The sequence below is a fragment of the Trachypithecus francoisi genome, unplaced genomic scaffold, assembly GCF_009764315.1.
Source record: "Trachypithecus francoisi isolate TF-2019V2 unplaced genomic scaffold, Tfra_2.0 Lachesis_group15, whole genome shotgun sequence".
Classification (NCBI taxonomy): domain Eukaryota; kingdom Metazoa; phylum Chordata; class Mammalia; order Primates; family Cercopithecidae; genus Trachypithecus; species Trachypithecus francoisi.
The window spans coordinates 97,183,791-97,202,255 of NW_022681460.1; the positions used below are offsets into that span (position 1 = coordinate 97,183,791).

Genomic DNA, 18,465 nt, shown 5'->3' on the forward strand with positions numbered 1-18,465 from the left:
AAATAAGGAGTAGGTTTATGGTGCTTTGTAAATTTTATAGTATCACGTCCATGTTGGAGGGGAGTTTCTTAATGATGTTTCACTTGCTGCCCCCATTTCCTTTCCTTTAGTCTTATGCAAGATCTACTGCAGTCATGTCTATGGTTGGATACATAATTGGCCTTGGAGACAGACATCTGGATAACGTTCTCATAGATATGACGACTGGAGAAGTTGTTCACATAGATTACAATGTTTGCTTTGAAAAAGGTAAAATAAAAGTAAACTTTACATTTATGAGGGCCAAATGTTTTTTGGTGAAAGGGCAAAAATATAATGATTTGTCTTTTCAAGGTAAAAGCCTTAGAGTTCCTGAGAAAGTACCTTTTCGAATGACACAAAACATTGAAACAGCACTGGGTGTAACTGGAGTAGAAGGTGTATTTAGGCTTTCATGTGAGCAGGTATGCTGTTTTCTCTTCTTCCTTTTAGTGTACTTGTTAAATAAGCAAAACCTGTGGAATAGAAAACACACTTTAGTGATGAAACTTGTGGCAGACCTTGTTTTAAAAACTCTCCTGAAAACAGGTTTTACACATTATGCGGCGTGGCAGAGAAACCCTGCTGACGCTGCTGGAGGCCTTTGTGTATGACCCTCTGGTGGACTGGACGGCAGGAGGCGAGGCCGGGTTTGCTGGTGCTGTCTATGGTGGAGGCGGCCAGCAGGCCGAGAGCAAGCAGAGCAAGAGAGAGATGGAGCGAGAGATCACCCGCAGCCTGTTTTCTTCCAGAGTAGCTGAGATTAAGGTGAAGCCCAGTGACAGAATAAGTCCTTGTCTTCTTTTTATTAATAGAGTAAACATGCTCATCAAAATGTTGAGTCAAATTGTTTCTCTAATTTTTTGGCAAGACTAATGTATAATATTGAAATGGCAGTTAAATGTGGCAATTTGATGTTATCTTTTTATTAGGTAATTCTTCCACACAAACATGCACAGTTACATTCCACACTCCTAAGAGGTGGGTTCGTGATTTGAAAAAATTATATTTCTTAATTATTGAAAAGATGTTTACCAGTGATGACTGTAAATGTTCTTTAATTAGATAGCTTCCCTTCCCCATCTCGTAGCCAGGGACGCCAATCTTGTTCTGGGTGACACTGGCAACTGTTAATACATGGTATTATGAGATTGAGCCTGTCAGTTTACGCCTGTGTAAACTTGAACACATTAGTTTTTGTACAGTGGAGGCAATGCATCAGCCCTTTGGGGTTTTGTAGAGATTTGTTCTTCTGACGCTGTCATGTCTCACAATAGGCCCTGTAAGAATCTTCCTCATTGTAATATCTTTTTACAGGTGAACTGGTTTAAGAATAGAGATGAGATGCTGATTGTGCTTCCCAAGTTGGACAGTAGCTTAGATGAATACCTAAGCTTGCAGGAGCAACTGACAGATGTGGAAAAACTGCAGGGCAAACTACTGGAGGAAATAGAGTTTCTAGAAGGAGCTGAAGGGGTGGATCATCCTTCTCACACTCTACAACACAGGTTTAAAACAGTGTTGAATTCTTCTAAATATGTGCCATTAATTAGAATTTTCATATTTATATAAACGTTATCAATAGGGATTAGAATTACTGTAACAACTCACGTAAATGATAAAAGCTGTCTCAGTGACTGCAACTTCAAAGTGTTAGTAAACAAAAATTCACTGAAATTTTCCGCTTTGATTTTATTTAACTTAACTGTTGGAATGACTAATTATGGGAGATGGGTGGGTGTAGTGGTTAGAACACAAAACTTGGAATCAGAAAATCTGGGTTTTGGTTTTCTTATTACCATTATTGTATCTGAGTCCTTACTCATTTGTACAATGGCAGCTACTTCATCTACCTCACTGAGTTAAGTATTAAATAGGATGGTTAACTGAAAGAATCTTATACACAGCAGGTGCTCAGTAAAGGGTAGTTGAATATGAAAGTGTTAAGCATTGCATGAGGCTCTCAGATTACAAAGATCTGTCAAGCATCAGTTTCTAACCTTCAGGGAACCCAAAACTTGGCAGATGTGGTAGTTTTAATTAAAATGTTGTGAGCATAGTTGAGAGAATCACAGGGTCAGGAAAAACAGAGAAGTAAGGGACATTTGAAGGGGGCCCTCAAGATGGACAAGGAGCATACTGGACAGTCCATGTGTGAGCACATTCCAGGGTAGGAAAGTATGTGGAAGAAAACATCAGTAAATCTTTTGATTTTGTTTGTGTCCCCCTGATTAGGTATTCTGAACACACCCAACTACAGACTCAGCAAAGAGCTGTTCAGGAAGCAATCCAGGTGAAGCTGAATGAATTTGAACAATGGATAACACATTATCAGGCTGCATTCAATAATTTAGAAGCAACACAGCTTGCAAGCTTGCTTCAAGAGATAAGCACACAAATGGACCTTGGTATGGGTTGACTTATTATAGATTCACATGTGAAACTATGAGTTTTATAGTCATGTTTTTGTGTGGGGTCCTGGTTGGTGCTTGCTTTTAGTGACAGCTGACTTGACACTGTTTTACTGTGATTAATATTGTCTTTTACCAAAAGGTCCTCCAAGTTACGTGCCAGCAACAGCCTTTCTGCAGAATGCTGGCCAGGCCCACTTGATTAGCCAGTGCGAGCAGCTGGAGGGGGAGGTTGGTGCTTTCCTGCAGCAGAGGCGCTCTGTGCTCCGTGGCTGTCTGGAACAACTGCATCACTATGCAACCGTGGCTCTGCAGTATCCAAAGGCCATATTTCAGAAGCATCGAATTGAACAGTGGAAGACCTGGATGGAAGAGCTCATCTGTAACACCACAGTAGAGCGTTGTCAAGAGCTCTACAGGAAGTAAGTTGATAGTGCTTAATTTTCTTTCTTTCTTTCTTTTTTTTCTTGAGACGGAGTCTCATTCTGTCACCCAGGCTGGAGTGTAGTGGCACGATCTTGGCTCACTGCAACCTCCGTCTCCCAGGTTTAAGTGATTCCTGCCTCAGCCTCCCAAGTAGCTGGGACTACACCACCACCACGCCCGGCTAATTTTTGTCTTTTTAGTACAGATGGGGTTTCACTGAATTGTCCAGGCTGGTCTTGAACTCCTGACCACGTGATCTGCCTGCTTGGGCCTCCCAAAGTTCTGGGATTACAGGTGTGAGCCACTGTGCCCAGCCAGTTTTATTTCTTATTGAGAGTGGAAGCAAAGTTGTATTCTACAGCCTCGACCTCCCTGGGCTCAGGTGCTCCTCCCACTTCAGCCTCCCAAGTAGCTGGGACCATGTGCGTCTGTCACCATGCCTGAAAAATTTTTATATTTTTTTGTAGAGATGGAGTTTCGCCATGTTGCCCAGGCTGGTCTCGAACTCCTGAGCTCTAGCGATCCTCCTACCTTAGCCTCCCAAAGTGCTAGGATTACAGGGGTATGAGCCATAGTGCCTGGACTCAAATGTTGATACTGTCACAGTCATCAACAAGTCCTCTTAGGAAATTGCTTAAGCATCTGTAAAATGTAAATAATGATTTCTACTTTTCAAGGTGTGTTTGAGGATTAAATACAATATTCTTTTGTATGTTGGGGGTGGTTGTGTTATAAACAAGCACCCCTTTCTTATGTTTATAGATATGAAATGCAGTATGCTCCCCAGCCACCCCCAACAGTGTGTCAGTTCATCACTGCCACCGAAATGACCCTGCAGCGGTATGCAGCAGACATCAACAGCAGACTTATTAGACAAGTGGAACGCTTGAAACAGGAAGCTGTCACTGTGCCAGTTTGTGAAGATCAGTTGAAAGAAATTGAACGTTGCATTAAAGTTTTCCTTCATGAGAATGGAGAAGAAGGATCTTTGAGTCTAGCAAGTGTTATTATTTCTGCCCTTTGTACCCTTACAAGGTGAGTTAGCCAACTTCATATTGGACCATTTCCTGTGTCTTATTTTTAATCCCAAACCTAAAATGTTCTTTTGCTTTCCTTAGTCTTGCCCAGTGTTATAGCTGCTTGCTTGCTTTTCAGATTTTAGTTATCTTGGTTGTTTTTTTTTTTTTTTTGAGACAGGGTCTCACTCTTGACGCCGAGGCTGGAGTGCAGTGACACGATCTTGGCTCACTGCAACCTCAGCCTCCTGCATAGCTGGGACTACAGGTGTGTGCCACCTGTATTTTTTTGGTAGAGATGGGATTTTGCCATGTTGGTCAGGCTGGTCTCAAACTCCTGACCTGAAGTCATCTACCCACCTCGTCCTCCCAAAATGCTGGAATTACAGGCATGGCCTTGACCCGGCCAATTACCTTGTTTTGTGTATACATTTAAGTTTCACTGTACAGATATTTATCTCTTGTAGGCGTAACCTGATGATGGAGGGTGCAGCGTCAAGTGCTGGAGAACAGCTGGTTGATCTGACTTCTCGGGATGGAGCCTGGTTCTTGGAGGAACTCTGCAGTATGAGCGGAAACGTCACCTGCTTAGTTCAGTTACTGAAGCAGTGCCACCTGGTGCCACAGGACTTAGACATCCCGAACCCCATGGAAGCGTCTGAGACAGTTCACTTAGCCAATGGAGTGTATACCTCACTTCAGGTGAGCACTTTTATTTTAAATATTAGTTTGTTTTAGATACTGAATATTGTCTTTCTCATCTTTTTAATCCAGGAAAACAATTTGACTTCCACTTTTGTTGCTCAGCCAGTCATTTAAAGGAAAGATAATTGTGAGGTTTGTAGCTGTAACTTGGTTACAGTTGCTCTTTGTTTTTTTGAATTTTTATAGCGACTTTATTTGTAGTAGTCAAAAACTAGAATCAAAAGTTCATCAATAAGCAATTGGACAAATAAAATATGGTACATCCCACATAATGGAATACTTCTTAGCAATTAAAGTGAATGACCCCATGATACATACAGCCACATGTATGACTCTCAGAATAATTATGCTGAGTAAAGAAAACTAGACATTTCTACCTCTATAAATGGAGAGTGTATAATAGGATAAAAAGCAGATCAGTGTTTACCTGGAAATGGAGGAGGTGGTATGGAGAAGTATGAGTGAGAGAGATTAAGAAGAGTCAGGAGGAAACTTGCAGGGTAATCGGTATGCTGATTTTCTTGATTGTGGTGACAGTTTCATGAGTGTATGCAAGTACCAAAGTATACCAAATTATATGTTTTAAATGTGCAGTTTATTATGTGCAAATTATACCTTGATAGGACTTTTTTTTGAAGGGAAATAGAAGCCACTTATAACCAAACCAAAAAGAGAATAACAATACTAATATCACTATCGAAAATATGATTCCTAAAAATTAGTAACATTGTATAACAGACTTTAGGGTAGTTCTTTTTGTTCTTAAGGTACATCATCCTAGGAATGTTTAATTATATAACTTTTTAAAGTCATTTGAAATAGTTCCTGAAAAATTTCACATGACTACAAAACAATTTAAAAAGAAAAATTTTAAAAGTAGAAATAAAAAGTAAACAAAAGATGCACTTACATGAATGAGTTGATGGCATAGTTACATACGTTTGCTCTTAATATATGGCTCTAAGTCTCCAAATATGTAACTTAGCTAAACTCAGAAAACATTAAAATTTTTTTTCTCCTATATTTATAGGAATTGAATTCAAATTTCCGGCAAATCATATTTCCAGAAGCACTTCGATGTTTGATGAAAGGGGAATACACGTTAGAAAGTATGCTGCATGAACTGGACGGTCTTATTGAGCAGACCACCGATGGTGTTCCCCTGCAGACTCTAGTGGAATCTCTTCAGGCCTACTTAAGAAATGCAGCTATGGGACTGGAAGAAGAAACACATGCTCATTACATCGATGTTGCCAGGCAAGTGAATGCTGGCTGTGCTGTTTCCTCGTAAAAGAGATGGGACAGCCAGAGAAAGGGATTCTGAGCTCTTTACCGTAAGTTTACTTTTAGTTTTTAGAGCAGGTATAATTACTTATAAATGCTCATACACGCATCTTTTTAAAACTTTTTTATTTTGAAATAATTATACATCACAAGAAGTTGCTTTAAAAAAAAGTGCAGGCAGGTATTGTGCATGCTTCATCCTTCCTTCAATGTTAGTATCTATAGCAGCACTATGAAACCGACAATGATATAGTCCACACCGCTTACTCAGATTTCACTAGTTATATATGCACTCACTTGTGTGTGTGCGTGTGTGCAAGCGTATAGTTCAGTCACATACATACATATATCCTTTTAGTGCTTGTGGTTACATACATGTGCATACACAGTTGAACATGATATTTTTTAAGCCATCTTGTAGAACCCTGTGGAGGCACCTGAGACAGTTTATTTAGCTAACAGAGTATACACCTCATTTCAGGTGAATACTTTTAAATTAGTTTAAATATTATAAGTTTGTTTTAGCTAATTGAATATAGTATTTTTCGTCTCAGTCCAGAAAAGCAATCTGACTTTGGAATCTGTAGAGTTTGGGCAGTTCCTCCAGACATGCATTGTACTCAGAGCTAAGCCCTAAGCTCCTTTGTCCCTAGTGATTCAGGGCCTCTTTTCTTTGGCATTGCAATGTCTAATTCACAAAAGAAGTATAATTGAGAGAGCGGAAATGAATTGTAGCACCATTTCCTCCCATGGGAAATTTCAAAGATACAAGAAAGTAGAGAGAATAGATTTCTAATGAACCCCATGTCACCACCTTTGGTAATTATCTGCACTGGGTTAGTCTGGTTTAAATTTACTATCCTAGTTATTTTGAAGCAAGTATTTTTTCATCTTAAATATTAATAATGCAAGAAGTATATATATGTATGTGTATGTATATGTGTGTGTGTGTATATATATATACACATATAAAATCTTATTTTTCTTGACTGTGGTGTCATTATTTCACGAAAAGAGTAGCAATAATTCCTTAATGTTAATTATCCTGCATTCAGAAATTTCCTTTTTCTCATGTTTCTTTGGAGTGGTTATATTCATAGAATAAGAAATATATACATATATATTCATATACGTATGTATATATATATTTTTTGAGATGGAGTCTCGCTGTGTCGCTAGGCTGGAGTGCAATGGTGCGATCTCAGCTCACTGCAGCCTCCACCTCCCGGGTTCAAGAGATTCTCCTGTCTCAGCCTCCTGAGTAGCTGGGACTGTAGGTGTACGCCACCTTGCCCAGCTAGAAAAAGTATAATCATTAATAGCATAAACAAATATTAGCTAAGTAGCGATTTAGATGATTTATAGAACAGCTTTATCATATAATTTTTAGCAGTATTTAAAAAGTTAAATGCTAGATCTTTACATCTTTGTTTTGCACTGAATTTCAGACTTCATTTTCTTTCTCTTAATATCCTATCTGGATTCGCCTTATCCTCTTACAGAGGAATGTTTACCTAAATGTGTACTTTGGGTAACAAACTTTGTGCCTGGATCTGTGGCAGCCTGTCTGTGCCTTGTTTCAGAGAAGCTTTTTTTGGGTAATCTCAAGGAAAATCTCATACCATCTTACAGCAATTTTTCCGTTACAAATTTATCTGGCAACTTAACATTTTTAATTCTCTTAAAAATTCTTTTTTTTTTTTTTTTTTTTTTGAGACGGAGTCTCGCTCTGTCGCCCAGGCTAGAGTGCAGTGGCCGGATCTCAGCTCACTGCAAGCTCCACCTCCCGGGTTCACGCCATTCTCCTGCCTCAGCCTCCCGAGTAGCTGGGACTACAGGCACCCACCACCTCGCCCGGCTAGTTTTTTATATTTTTTAGTAGAGACGGGGTTTCACCGTGTTAGCCAGGATGGTCTCGATCTCCTGACCTTGTGATCCGCCCGTCTCGGCCTCCCAAAGTGCTGGGATTACAGGCTTGAGCCACCGCGCCCGGCCAAAAATTCTTAATAGTTCCAGCCATTTGGAATGATTTCTGTGTGTGTGTGTGTGTGTGTGTGTGTAAGAAATAGTGCCCGGATACTTAAGCACTATATAAGTCTTAATGGTAATGTGAGGGGTGAATTTCTGAAGACCTTACATTCAAAATGTGCATAAAAACCAAGCATACCCAAAACAGCAAGTATAGTTTATTGTATCGTATCTTACAGTAGTATTGTGAACATGCCTGACAATTTACTAGGTCCGCTAGCTTTTGAATGGTGTGATTTCTGATGTTTTCAATATGGGATTTTACATTATTTCATATTTTGTGTGTAAAAGTAAGACTAATCACTCAAGTTTGCATAACATTTAATCACATAACAGTTGTTAATAATGAATTGGAATCATTGAAATCCTATTGTGGTTGACATGAAATACCATTTTACCATCATAACACTCCTGTTTTTTTGAGATGGAGTTTCGCTCTTGTTGCCCAGACTGGAGTGTAATGGTGCGATCTTGGCTCACAGCAACCTCCACCTCCTAGGTTGAAGTGATTTTCCTGCCTCAGCCTCCCAAGTAGCTGGGATTACAGGTGCCCACCACCACACCCAGCTGATTTTTTTGTATTTTTAGTAGAGATGGGATTTCTCCATGTTGGCCAGGCTGGTCTCGAACTCCTGATCTCAGGTGTTCCGGCCACCTAGGCCTCCCAAAATGCTGGGATTACAGGCGTGAGCCACTGCACCCGGCCTCATAACACTTCTTCTTAATGCCAGAAGGCTTTCTAGAGTTTGCATGCAGCTGTGAGATGTACCGACTTTTTATGTTCCTACCAAAGGCATTACTTTTCAGCGAAGGTTTTAACTCCCTTTGTTTTCCTGTAGACTACTACATGCTCAGTATGGTGAATTAATCCAACCAAGAAATGGTTCAGTTGAAGAAACACCCAAAATGTCAGCTGGCCAGATGCTTTTGGTAGCATTCGATGGCATGTTTGCTCAAGTTGAAACTGCTTTCAGCTTATTAGTTGAAAAGGTAAATGTGGACTTGGATTTAAAAATAATGCAAGTGCCATAAAGTAGTTATTCAGTTGTGTGAAGAGTGGAGAAATGAACTTTGTTTTCTTTCATTTACATAGTTGAACAAGATGGAAATTCCTATAGCTTGGCGAAAGATTGACATCATAAGGGAAGCCAGGAGTACTCAAGTTAATTTTTTTGATGATGATAATCACCGGCAGGTACTAGAAGAGATTTTCTTTCTAAAAAGACTACAGACGATTAAGGAGTTCTTCAGGCTCTGTGGTACCTTTTCTAAAACATTGTCAGGTAATATTCTAACTGTAAACATGCTAGCTTTAGCTATGTAGCACTATGGAAGGGGGCAGGGTAGAGTAGGCTTAATTTAATTATACATTCATGACACCTTAAGTACTATAAATAAATGGCATATTACCTGATTTTTTTCATGAAATACTTTATAGGAAATTTTTCCTTTTTGTAGGATCAAGTTCACTTGAAGATCAGAATACTGTGAATGGGCCTGTACAGATTGTCAATGTGAAAACCCTTTTTAGAAACTCTTGTTTCAGTGAAGACCAAATGGCCAAACCTATCAAGGCATTCACAGCTGACTTTGTGAGGCAGCTCTTGATAGGACTACCCAACCAAGCCCTCGGACTCACACTGTGCAGTTTTATCAGTGCTCTGGGTGTAGACATCATTGCTCAAGTAGAGGCAAAGGACTTTGGTGCCGAAAGCAAAGTTTCTGTTGATGATCTCTGTAAGAAAGCGGTGGAACATAACATCCAGATTGGGAAATTCTCTCAGTTGGTTATGAACAGGGCAACCGTGTTAGCGAGTTCTTACGACACTGCCTGGAAGAAGCATGACTTGGTGCGAAGGCTGGAAACCAGTATTTCTTCTTGTAAGACAAGCCTGCAGCGAGTTCAGCTGCATATTGCCATGTTTCAGGTAAGTGTTTTTCATTATAATGTGTTTTTCTTAAGGTAGGAAACTTGAAAAACGGGGGAAATTAATATAAAACAATACACAGAAAATTTTTTAAAACTTCCTGAACTTACGCCAACCCAGTGCAAACACACCATTACATTTTGGCAGTTTCTTCCCAATAATGCTTTGTTTCTCTTCTGTATAGTTGAGATCATTTATCCTTTATGGTTTGTGTCCTTAGAATTTCTTTCCATCAGGGCTGTGTGATAAGCATGATCTGTATTAAATATTGCTTTTTTTTTTTTTTGAGGCAGAGTTTTGCTCTTGTTGCCCAGACTGGAGTGCAATGGTGCGATTTTGGCTCATCGCAGCCTCCACCTCCTGGGTTCAAGCAGTGCTCCTGCCTCAGCCTCCCGAGTAGCTGGGATTACAGGCATGCACCACCACGCCTGGCTAATTTTGTATTTTTAGTAGAGGTGGGGTTTCTCCATGTTGGTCAGGCTGGTCTCAAACTCCCGACCTCAGGTGATCCACCCGCCTTGGGCTCCCAGAGTGTTGAGATTACAGATGCAAGCCACCGTGCCTGGCATAAATATAGTTTTTAATGTTGAATTCATTCATATGTAGGTATGCTTCCCGTATTTGTTTCTAAAGTAGTTTATTTTCCTTGATGCCCTACTCATGTGATAAACAGCTTTGGGAATAAGTCTGTCTTTATTTTGGAAATGGTTTTTAGAAGCCTAGTTTTGGCCTTAATTACTTAGGAGATGTATGATGTATGACAGCACAGGCTTTGGGGTGAGATGGATTTGTATTCAAATCAGACTTAGGTATATAAACTTGTACTTAACTTCCTTAAGCTCTGATTTCCTTAACTGTAGTTAACATCTTCAGAATTACTATTTAAATGTTGCATGTGAGTGGTCCAAGAAATTTATTAGCCATGTTCTACCTCAAGAAGACTTTTCACCTGGAAGTGATTTTTTTTCAGTGTGTCTTTTCTGTTACTTCTCCCTGCTTACCTCCCATTGGCTGCAGCTGGGATTTTTTCTCTTCCACCAGTCCTAGGTTGCACCTCCCTTTCCTTATTTATCTAAATGCTTTTTTCCTGCTGATTTTATTACATTTCTTTTTCTTTGAACAGTGGCAACATGAAGATCTACTTATCAATAGACCACAAGCCATGTCAGTCACACCTCCCCCACGGTCTGCTATCCTAACCAGCATGAAAAAGAAACTGCATACCCTGAGCCAAATTGAAACTTCTATTGCAACAGTTCAGGTGTGTTTTGCCAGGTCTTCCTTCCAGGGCATCTTCCTTTTAGAAATAATCAACGCTACGATTGTTAGTGCTCTGTTGTTATATGTGTCCTTGGTTTGTAAGCCAGAAGAGCATAATTTTTTTCACTTTTGCTTTTAATTTATACATACATATATATATATTGTTTTTTTTGGAGACAAGGTCTCACTTTGTCGCCCAGGTTGGAGTGCAGTGGCACTGTCTCACCTCACTGCAACCTCTGCCTCCTGGGTTCAAGCGATTCTCCTGCTTCAGCGTCTCAAGTAGCTGGGACTACAGGCGTACACCACCATATCCAGCTAATTTTAGGTAAATACAGCGTTTCACCATGTTGGCCAGGCTGGTCTTGAACTCCTGACCTCAGGTGATCTGCCCATTTGGCCTCCCAAAGTACTGGAATTGCAGGCATGAGCCAACGTGCCCGGCCTCTATTTTTTATTTCTTACCCTCCAAGGTAACTGAGTCTTACAGTAACTTGAACTGGAGTAGAAACATACTATATTTTGAACCAGGAGTAGAAACATACTAAATATCTCAGGTTTTTAATGAACTTGATAATTACTGTGTCTTCATACATTAAGGAAACTGGTGATTAGAAAAACTTTGAATGCTGAATTTGTTTTGTGAAATGTATGTAAGTAGTTCTATTTTGTTTAATAGTAGTAGCTAAGAAGCGTGGGCATTTCTTATGTTGTATAGATAATGGAATTTTGGGATGCCTAAGGCAGCAGAATATTTTTCTGAACTATTACATTGCTTGGATATTGAAAGCTGTATACATAATCCTTCTACTTATTTTTTTACATAAGAGAAACTTGTCAATGAAAGTTATATATATCTTTATATTGTCTGTCCTTTATACTTCATGTACTCAGTAGTAACTGACATTTTTCTGTTTTTGTAAATTAATAGCAGTATAAAATCAAGTATAATTCTGTGATGTTTTAAAGTTTTGTAATGAAGCTTTTTTGGAGCTCAGTCATTTGAAGATTGAAATGAGCTTTCTCTACAGTGTATTGGTCAGAGAAAAGATGTGTTTTCAACTTAGAAGAATGAACTCTTCCTCTTAATGATTTTAGAGACATGGACATGCAGGAAAGTAGAGGGAGTTGGGGAGAGAAAATGTGAATGTGTCCACCTGAAATGTTGAATAAATAATCAAATAACTTTGTTACATGATGAAACTTTCCTTGTCATGATAATCTGGATGGATTTTTACGATTATTTTAAACTTGGCCAGGCATGGTGGTTCACGCCTATGAACCCAGCACTTTGGGAGGCCGAGGCAGGTGGATTGCTTGAGGCCAGGGGTTTGAGACCAGCCTGGGCAACGTAGTAAAACCTTGTCTCTATAAAAAATACAAAAAATTAGTTGGGGCATAGTGGCACGCACCTCTTGTCCCAGCTGCTCAGGAGGCTGAGGTGGGAGGATGGCTTGAGCCCAGGAGGCAGAGGTTGCCGTGAGCCAAGATTGTGGCCGGGCGTGGTGGCTCACATCTGTAATCCTAGCATTTTGGGAGGCCAAGGTGGGTGGATCATGAGGTCAGGAGTTCAAGACCAGCCTGGCCAAGATGGTGAAATTCCGTCTCTACTAAAATTACAAAAATTAGCCAGGTGCGGTGACAAGGTGCCTGTAGTCCCAGCTACTTGGGAGGCTGAGGCAGGAGAATCGCTTGAACCCAGGTGGCAAAGGTTGCAGTGAGCTGAGATTGTACCACTGTACTCCAGCCTGGGTGACAAGAGTGAGACTCCGTCTCAAAAGAAAAAAAAAAGGAGTTTGGTGTAGCAGATTTTTTATTTTTTAAAGATCATTTTATTTTAAAATGAAAGTGAAACTTCCTTCTGTACATTTTAAGACAATAAACTGAAAGCCAGTTGTTGCCTCTTTCTCCATACATGTTTGGCCTTAAATGTTCAAAGGGAAATCAAAGTTAATTCTAAAAGGTGATTGTTAAAGCTTTGTTTTCTAAATTACATATGTCCACCCTGGTTCTTTTGAATCTTTATTGTGTTATATAAAATACTCCACAGATAGGAAGTAGAGAATGTCATATACATTCACCATGATTCTGCTGGCTTTTATAGGAGAAGCTAGCAGCACTTGAAGCAAGTATTGAACAGCGACTCAAGTGGGCAGGTGGTGCCAACCCTGCATTGGCCCCTGTACTACAAGATTTTGAAGCAACGATAGCTGAAAGAAGAAATCTTGTCCTTAAAGAGAGCCAAAGAGCAAGTCAGGTAATGTGACTTACATGCACCATCTTTGTATTCACTTACAGGATTAGATCAGTAGCCGGAAATTATATGTGGGGTAACCAGGGGAGCTTGAGAGCCCACGTTTTGGTTCACAGCACCAGGAGGAGGGACTGATGGGCCTTTCAGGGCATACCTTAAGTTGAACCTACAGCAGGTTATTTCCCTGGGCCTTTACTGTCTCCCATTTAAATGTTAATTCAATAGATTCAGCCTCTGTTGAAAAATAAAGAGGTTTTAAATTCATATTTGTCTAAGGTTCTCTGGTTCTCTTTTATACAACTAAAGCAATCCAAAGATTTGGAAAGGTACTTTGAATATTATTTTTTTCACGTGACAGTAAAAACATCTTAAGACCTTGTGCCCTGTCGGCCAGGCACCATGGCTTACACCTGTAGTCCCAGCACTTTGGGAGACTGAGGTGGGCGGATCACAAGATCAGGAGTTCAAGACCAGCCAGTATAGTGAAACCCCATCTCTACTGAGAATACAAAAAAATTAGCTAGGCGTCGTGGTGGGTGCCCGTAGTCCCAGCTACTCAGTAGGCTGAGGCAGGAGAATTGCTTGAACCTGGGAGCCAGAGGTTGCAGTGATCCAAGATCACGCCACTGAATTCCAGCCTGGGTGACAGAGCAAGACTCCGTCTCAAAAAACAAAAAACTGTTATGGACATTTTCAACTAAGTACAAAACTGGAGTAATACATGATACTCATACTTCATACCTATCACCCATGCTTAATAATGCTCAACTTAAGTCCTATCTTATTTCACCCATACTCCGTAATCCTCCTTTCCATCCATATTTAATAGAAATCTCAAATAGTGCATAATTTTGTCTATAAATTTTTCAGTATATACCTGTTAAGAACTATTTAAGAATGTATCATAGCTGGGCATGGTATGTCCCTTTAGCTCTAGCTACTCAGAAGTCTGAGGCAGGCAGATGGCTTGAGGCTAGGAGTTCAAAACCAGCCTGGGCAACATAGCAAGATACTGTTTCTACCAAAAAAATTTTTTTTCTTTTTTTTTTGAGACGCACTTTTGCTCTTGTTGCCCAGGCTGTAGTGCAGTGGTGTCATCTTGGCTCACTGCAACCTCTGCCTCCAGAGTTCAAGCAATTCTCCTGCCACAGCCTCCCAAGTAGCTGGGATTACAGGCACCTGCCACCATGCCCAGCTAATTTTTTCTGTATTTTTAGTGGAGATGGGTCTCACCATGTTGGCCAGGTTGGTCTCGAACTCCTGACCTCAGGTGATCCGCTGGCCTTGGCCTCCCAAAGTGCTGGGATTATGGGTGTGAGCCACCACACCTGGCCAATAAAATTTTTTTTTTTTTTTGGCTAGGCATGGTGGCACGCACCTCTAGTCCCAGCTGGAAGACTAGCTACCTGGGAGACTAAGGCGGGAGGATTGCTTGAGCCCAGGAGCCTAAGGCTACAGTGAGCCATAGTTAAGCCACTGTACTTCAGCCTGGGCAACAGGGGAGACCCTGTCTCAAAGAAAACAAAAAACTAACCACCACAATATTAATCATACCTTTAAGATGAGCTTAATATTGCCAGATAAGTTAGGCAAGAATAGAAGCAGAAGGGGAACATTCTGACAGAAGTGTCTTCTGAATTGTGGATGTAACACAAATTGCAGCTAAATATGATAACAGCTTTATTGGGGAGTAAATATTCTATGTAAAAACAGTAATGTAGAAGATACATTTACCTAATTGTTTGTCAGTGCTTTTGGCCATCTCAGACCTAACAGTGTAAATATAAATGTACATTTTTTTAAAGCCTTTATAAGGTTTCGGTCTATTTCCCAAACATTTTCAGCACCAATTCTGGTCCTGAATTCTCAAAATGAGGAAGTAGTATTTTTTCGTGTTATTAATTGCCACCTCCCTTTCCCACCTTCCCCCCATCTCCTCTTGTGGTTCCATTTCTGTCTTCACAGGTCACTTTTCTCTGCAGCAATATCATTCATTTTGAAAGTTTACGAACAAGAACTGCAGAAGCCTTAAACCTGGATGCGGCGTTATTTGAACTAATCAAGCGATGTCAGCAGATGTGTTCATTTGCATCACAGTTTAACAGTTCAGTGTCTGAGTTAGAGCTTCGTTTATTACAGAGAGTGGTGAGTCTTGGTGGAAGGAAATTTGATTAAATTAAGGCTAGCGTCATACTATCAAAATTAATTTAATATATACATTCAGATTACATTTGTTGAGCATATACTGTATGTAAGAGGTTGTTATGGGGGCGGGGAGGGGGGACAGTGATGATTAAATTATTTTCTTAGTCACCCCCCTTCCCAGAAACATATTATATATTTAAAAATATGAAAAATGAGAAAGTGTAAAGGCTCCTCAGAGCTACAACCAAAATACTATGAAAGTTTAGAATGGAGGAGAAAGACGGTATATAGCAAATGATTCTGATGCACTGAGAACATAGAGCGGGAGAAAGAGGGCTTATGGAAGATGACTGCTGGAAAAGTTAGTGAAGGCCAGAAATAGCAAGTTGGTAAATTTGACATTTATATTTGGTCAGAAAGCTTAAAGTTGTATGTTAGGAAGTTCACATTTCATCTCGAAGAGTTATTTAGAATTTAGGGACCTGGATTGCCAGTCATCTTTGTGGTTCCGAATGTATTTCTCAGGTCTTAAAGCATTTATAACCTGCGTGATTATGCAGGAAAGTAAAAATCTTCATCTATCTTTCATAGATTATTGAGATTATTGTTAAGTAACTTGTAGGTAATTAATTCACGACTTAGCAATGGAGGTTCTCTTTGTGTCAGCTTGAGTTACTAATATCTTTTGATGATGATAATGAAGAAAGGACTCATTATTTCAGCTGATACTCGAAGTCAACCAAATGCTTGTTCTATTTAGGACACTGGTCTTGAACATCCTATTGGCAGCTCTGAATGGCTTTTGTCAGCACACAAACAATTGACCCAGGATATGTCTACTCAGAGGGCAATTCAGACAGAGAAAGAGCAGCAGATAGAAACGGTCTGTGAAACAATTCAGAATCTGGTTGATAATATAAAGACTGTGCTCACTGGTCATAACCGACAGCTTGGAGATGTCAAACATCTCTTGAAAGCTATGGCTAAGGTAAGACTAATACCATGAACACACATTTACTGTCCCTCTTTTATAAAATTTACTAGTTTTATTTATAGGAAAAACAGTGACATTTTGTAAATAACAATTTATCTCATCGCATCTTCCAATTTATTTGTAACTGAGTTAACTTGTGTTTTCATCAACTATTTTTTTAAAACCGGTAGTAGTAGTTGGAATTTCATACACAGAGAAACTAAGGCTTAAATAGATTCCTTTATTGTGATATAACTTGTAATAAAACCAAGATATGAACGTAGTTTGAGAATTCAGATATCCAGCCTATCTTTTTCTTAGCTATACCAACAAACCCATACAGTTCGCCTCCAAAATGAATGAAATGTTGTCTCTTCCCTCCAGTGTTGTACGTAGTCTAGTTAGTAAGAAAACTAAGCCTCCAGAAAAGGCTATTACTTCATTATTACAAACAGTAAATAATTTAATTTTAGAATTTACTTTTACTTTGAATTTTTATTTGATGGTGGAAACGAAGTTCCTATAAAAATGGAGTTAAACTATAATAAGCAGCTTAAACACTTATATTTGAAACACTTGCTACTTCTTAATCGCTAGGTGACTGTCTTGAGAGTAATTACTGATACTAAAACTATTTTTCTTAATCATTATCAATTCTAGGATGAAGAAGCTGCTCTGGCGGATGGTGAAGATGTTCCCTATGAGAACAGTGTTAGGCAGTTTTTGGGTGAATATAAATCATGGCAAGACAACATTCAAACAGTTCTGTTTACATTAGTCCAGGCTATGGGTCAGGTTCGAAGTCAGGAACATGTTGAAATGCTCCAGGAAATCACTCCCACCTTGAAAGAACTGAAAACACAAAGTCAGAGGTAAGAATGCCTTCTGGTCAGAATTTATAAAACATAAGTACAAAACTACTGGTATAGTAAGTTTATCTCTTGATTTAATTTTTCAGTTTTGTTCCTATTTTTATAAGTAGTTATCAGGTAAAACATTTCATAAATAAGCCATTTTATTTTGTATTTCAGTATCTATAATAATTTAGTGAGTTTTGCATCACCCTTAGTCACCGATGCAACAAATGAATGTTCGAGTCCAACGTCATCTGCCACTTATCAGCCATCCTTTGCTGCAGGTAGGAGAAGAGTCCTGAGTCTTGATCTCTTAATAATGTTACACATAGATGCTAAGATGTTTAATTATACATAACTGTCTAATATTAAACACTTAAGGCCTGTCATTCTATAATCTAAAACTGAATAGATTTTAGCTTATCCTTAAAAATACTCATGTGAGCCAGGCATGATGGCTTACACCTATAATCCCCCCAGCTACTGGAAGGCCAAGGTGGGAGGATTGCCTAAGGCCAGGAGTTCAAGACCCTGTCTCTTTAAAAATAAATAAATAAACAAACAGCTATTTAAAAAAAAAAAAAAAAAAAAAAAAAAAAAAGGCTGGGCGAGGTGGCTCACACCTGTTATCCCAGCACTTTGGGAGGCTGAGGCAGGTGGATCACCTAAGATCAGGTGTTCAAGACCAGCCTGACCAACATGGTGAAACCTTGTCTCTACTAAAAATACAAAAAAAATTAGCTGAGTGTGGTGCCAGATGCTTACAGCTACTCAGGAGGCTGAGGCAGGAGAATTGTTTGAACCTGGGAAGCAGAAGTTGCAGTGAGCCAAGATCACGTCACTACACTCCAGCCTGGGTGACAGAACAAGACTCTGTCTCAAAAAAATGAAACAACTTGTGAGAGAGTAAAAATGCTTTGCATTTGAGTAGTTTTCTTTAAAAAAATTGTGTGTGTGTGTGTTTTTTTTTTTTTTTTTTTTTTTTGGGAGACGGAGTCTCAAAACGCACTGTGGCCCAGGCTGGAGTGCAGTGGCACAATTGTGGCTCACTGCAACCTCCACCCCCTAGTTTTAAGCGATTCTCCTGCCTCAGCTTCCTGAATAGCTTGGATTACAGGTGCCTGCTACTTGGCTAAAAAATTTTTTGATTTTAAAATATGTAT

General features: G+C 39.5%; 1 protein-coding gene across 1 annotated transcript in view; it reads left to right on the forward strand.

The window, feature by feature from the left end:
* Positions 1-18,465, forward strand: part of SMG1 (SMG1 nonsense mediated mRNA decay associated PI3K related kinase) — a 120,520-nt gene that overhangs the window by 93,024 nt on the left and 9,031 nt on the right. The window contains 18 exon segments of the mRNA XM_033235613.1: positions 111-249; positions 334-443; positions 568-786; positions 1,336-1,526; positions 2,254-2,426; positions 2,572-2,851; positions 3,618-3,890; positions 4,339-4,573; positions 5,607-5,833; positions 8,728-8,878; positions 8,982-9,171; positions 9,347-9,816; positions 10,940-11,077; positions 13,181-13,333; positions 15,296-15,475; positions 16,236-16,463; positions 17,109-17,320; positions 17,480-17,586. Coding sequence (XP_033091504.1) covers positions 111-249; positions 334-443; positions 568-786; positions 1,336-1,526; positions 2,254-2,426; positions 2,572-2,851; positions 3,618-3,890; positions 4,339-4,573; positions 5,607-5,833; positions 8,728-8,878; positions 8,982-9,171; positions 9,347-9,816; positions 10,940-11,077; positions 13,181-13,333; positions 15,296-15,475; positions 16,236-16,463; positions 17,109-17,320; positions 17,480-17,586 — 3,676 coding nt within the window.